The sequence below is a fragment of the Vigna umbellata genome, chromosome 3, assembly GCF_029865625.1.
Source record: "Vigna umbellata cultivar VRB3 chromosome 3, Vumbellata_1.0, whole genome shotgun sequence".
Lineage (NCBI taxonomy): Eukaryota > Viridiplantae > Streptophyta > Magnoliopsida > Fabales > Fabaceae > Vigna > Vigna umbellata.
Genome location: NC_142167.1, coordinates 49,895,267 through 49,898,329, shown reverse-complemented (window position 1 = coordinate 49,898,329; position 3,063 = coordinate 49,895,267). Strand labels below are relative to the sequence as shown.

At 35.3% G+C, this 3,063-nt stretch overlaps 1 protein-coding gene across 1 annotated transcript; it reads left to right on the top strand.

Annotated features, from left to right (window-relative positions):
• The first annotated feature begins 353 nt into the window (after window positions 1–353).
• Window positions 354–2,340, top strand: LOC124834700 (Auxin efflux carrier family protein). The gene is made up of 2 exons (XM_047309460.2): window positions 354–541; window positions 845–2,340. Exon 2 carries the CDS (start codon window positions 873–875, stop codon window positions 2,208–2,210), a length of 1,338 nt encoding a protein of 445 aa, XP_047165416.2. The 5' UTR covers window positions 354–541; window positions 845–872; the 3' UTR covers window positions 2,211–2,340.
• Window positions 2,341–3,063: the final 723 nt, after the last annotated feature.

Below are 3,063 nucleotides of genomic sequence, written 5' to 3'. Positions count from 1 at the left end.
ATTTTATCTATTGTTTTCTTTTTAAGTTTAATTAGTTTTTTCTGTTTGATTGTTTATCACTATAATAAATTTTTTATATAATGATCCATTGACAAAAAATATATTTGGAAACCAATTCTCTAATTAAAAAACAATTAAAATAAAGAAGAGTGAACGCTATGTGCATTCGTTTTTAAAATACGATTATTGAGATATTTTTTAAAATATATAGAGACACCAAGGAATCTATTTTCTGTAGCATTATAATAAAGTTTTGTAACTTATGTTATTAAATTATTTAAAGAAATTCAAAATATAATTTAAAATAATTATTATAAAATTTAGTGAATAATATCACGGGTTGAATGATTGAATGAAAAGGGCACGTGAAAACTGAAAGGGTTCATTGCAATGACACGAGTAAGAGTTGAATACGCCATAGTATCTTATCATCTGCCACAGGTTCGTTAGTTGTTAATCTCTTTGTGTTGAGGATTCAGAAAATTTGAATCTTACGGCTGTAGGCGAATGACAGTGAAAACTGTGTCTCCAAAATTTGCATGTAAGTTTCTTTTGATTCTGCTCTATCCTTGCGACCTCATTTATCATTTATTTCAGTTTCTGTTGTGGTAATTCATACTTTCTTCTCTATTATTGTTGTTTTCTTGGTTTGGTCTCTTTGGTGATAATCTTGAAACTAAATGAATCTGTTTTGTCTCTATTAATGATTTGAATAATTGTACTTTCTTCAATTTCTTTTACAAAAAACAAAAAAAACTAATTAATAATAAAGTTCCTAAATTGCGCATTAGATGTTTCACGCCAATACAATATGTGAATCCTATGTTCAATGAATGTGTTGCAGGAGGTAGTTTTGTTCTTTGGGCTGAAACATGTTTGCTGATAATACTTTGACGGCTGCTCATGCGGATCTGGCAGCTGCTATAGTGCCATTGTTGAAGCTGCTATGCCTTACAGTCATAGGGCTAGTTCTTGCAAACCCAAGAATGCAATTCATTCCTAGAGCTACGTTTAAACTTCTTAGTAAACTTGTGTTTGCCCTGTTCTTGCCTTGCCTTATATTTACTGATCTAGGTGAAAGCATTACTCTTGAAAATTTTGTGGATTGGTGGTTTATCCCTGTTAATGTGTTAGTGAGTACAGCTATTGGATGCTTACTCGGGTTCTTAGTGGTGATCATATGTAAACCACCTCCAGAGTTAAACCGATTTACTATTATAATGACGGGATTTGGTAACACTGGAAACCTCCTCCTTGCTGTGGTTGGATCTGTTTGCCATAGTGATGATAATCCATTTGGGAAGCATTGCAACACTAGAGGGGTGACATATGTTTCTTTATCTCAATGGGTTTCTGTTATCCTCGTATACACTCTAGTTTATCACATGATGGAACCTCCTATGGAGTATTACGAGATTGTTGAGGAAGGGATTGAAATCGAGGAAGAGCAAGCATTGAATGATATCAGTAGACCACTCCTTGTAGAAGCTGAGTGGCCTGGCATCGAGGATAAAGAGACTGAGCATTCTAAGACTCCGTTTATTGCTAGGATATTTAAAAGCATCTCAGGTATATCCCCGTCCAATATTCCTGAGCTTGAAGCGACAGCAGAAAGTGGTGGGAATAGTCCAAAATCCATTAGGTGCTTGGCTGAACCTAGAGTTGTCAGGAGGATCAGAATTGTTGCTAAACAAACTCCCATTCAGCATATACTTCAACCCCCAACACTTGCCTCTCTATTGGCTATTATTGTTGGCACAGTGCCTCAGCTTAAGGCTCTGTTCTTTGGATATGATGCTCCGTTATCTTTCATTACAGACACTTTGGAGATTGTAGCAGCGGCAATGGTACCTTCTGTGATGCTTGTACTGGGGGGTATGCTTGCTGAAGGACCAAATGAGTCTAAACTTGGGCTTAAAACTACTGTTGGTATTACTGTGGCAAGACTTCTGGTGCTTCCTGTCCTGGGAATTGGGATTGTGACTTTGTCAGACAAGCTAAATTTCCTAGTTGAGAATGATGCTATGTTCAGATTTGTGCTTTTGTTGCAGTACACTACACCGAGTGCTATTTTACTGGGGGCAATTGCCAGCTTAAGGGGTTATGCAGTTAGTGAAGCCTCAGCCCTTCTCTTCTGGCAGCATGTATTCGCCCTTTTATCCTTTTCATTGTACATCGTTATCTACTTCAGAATTATTATGTATGTGTGAAGTTGCAGTATACCTTGACGTTCATGATTTAAATTGTGTTTTTCTGGCTTGTTTTGGATTCACGATGAAATTGTTGATGCATGGTTCTTTCCTTGCAATAAACGTGCGGTATGTTGTAGAGCTTAATGCATATATGATCTCTTTTAGATACAAATCAATGATGAGTGAATTTCTTGAACTATGTGTTTGACATATGTAACTTGCTATGAGTTGCATTATTGTGACTTAATGCCATTGTGACAAATTCATTTGGAGTTTTAGTTTGGCACTGATGAAAGTGGAAATATTTTTTTCCTACGATTTGGAACAGGATACGGCCAACTTTATTTATCTTTAGAAAATTTGTCTGATGAAACTGTTAAATTAGATGCAATTTCTACACTTTTGGAGCCTAACTAGCACATGTTACTCATTCATATCAGTAACTTCGTGCTAAGATGGTAATTTGAAGTTTCCCTTTGACTATTTAGCTAATTTGATTTGAACTCCACAGCCAACTATTTCTTCAAAAATTCTGCACAATTAAGGTTTATCGTGTGGTGTTTGTGTTGAAAAATGTTATCAATTTTTCTGGGGAAATGAAGTTCACTTTCCAAATCTCTGATAACGGAGATCACTGGATTTTTTTAGTTTATTCTCAATGTTATTAGTATTTTTTCCGTTGACATCCTTACCGTAAAGATATTGTATAAAAGATTCAAGCATCGAAAAGAAAGAGACGTGGGTTTGTGACATTATTATTTGCATATTTGGATGATTTGTTTCACCTTGATAATGATTAAGATAGTTTTGCAAAGGGAGGTGTTATGAAAGCTTAACTTTTCGTATTTCATGTTGGTGAAATTATGACGTT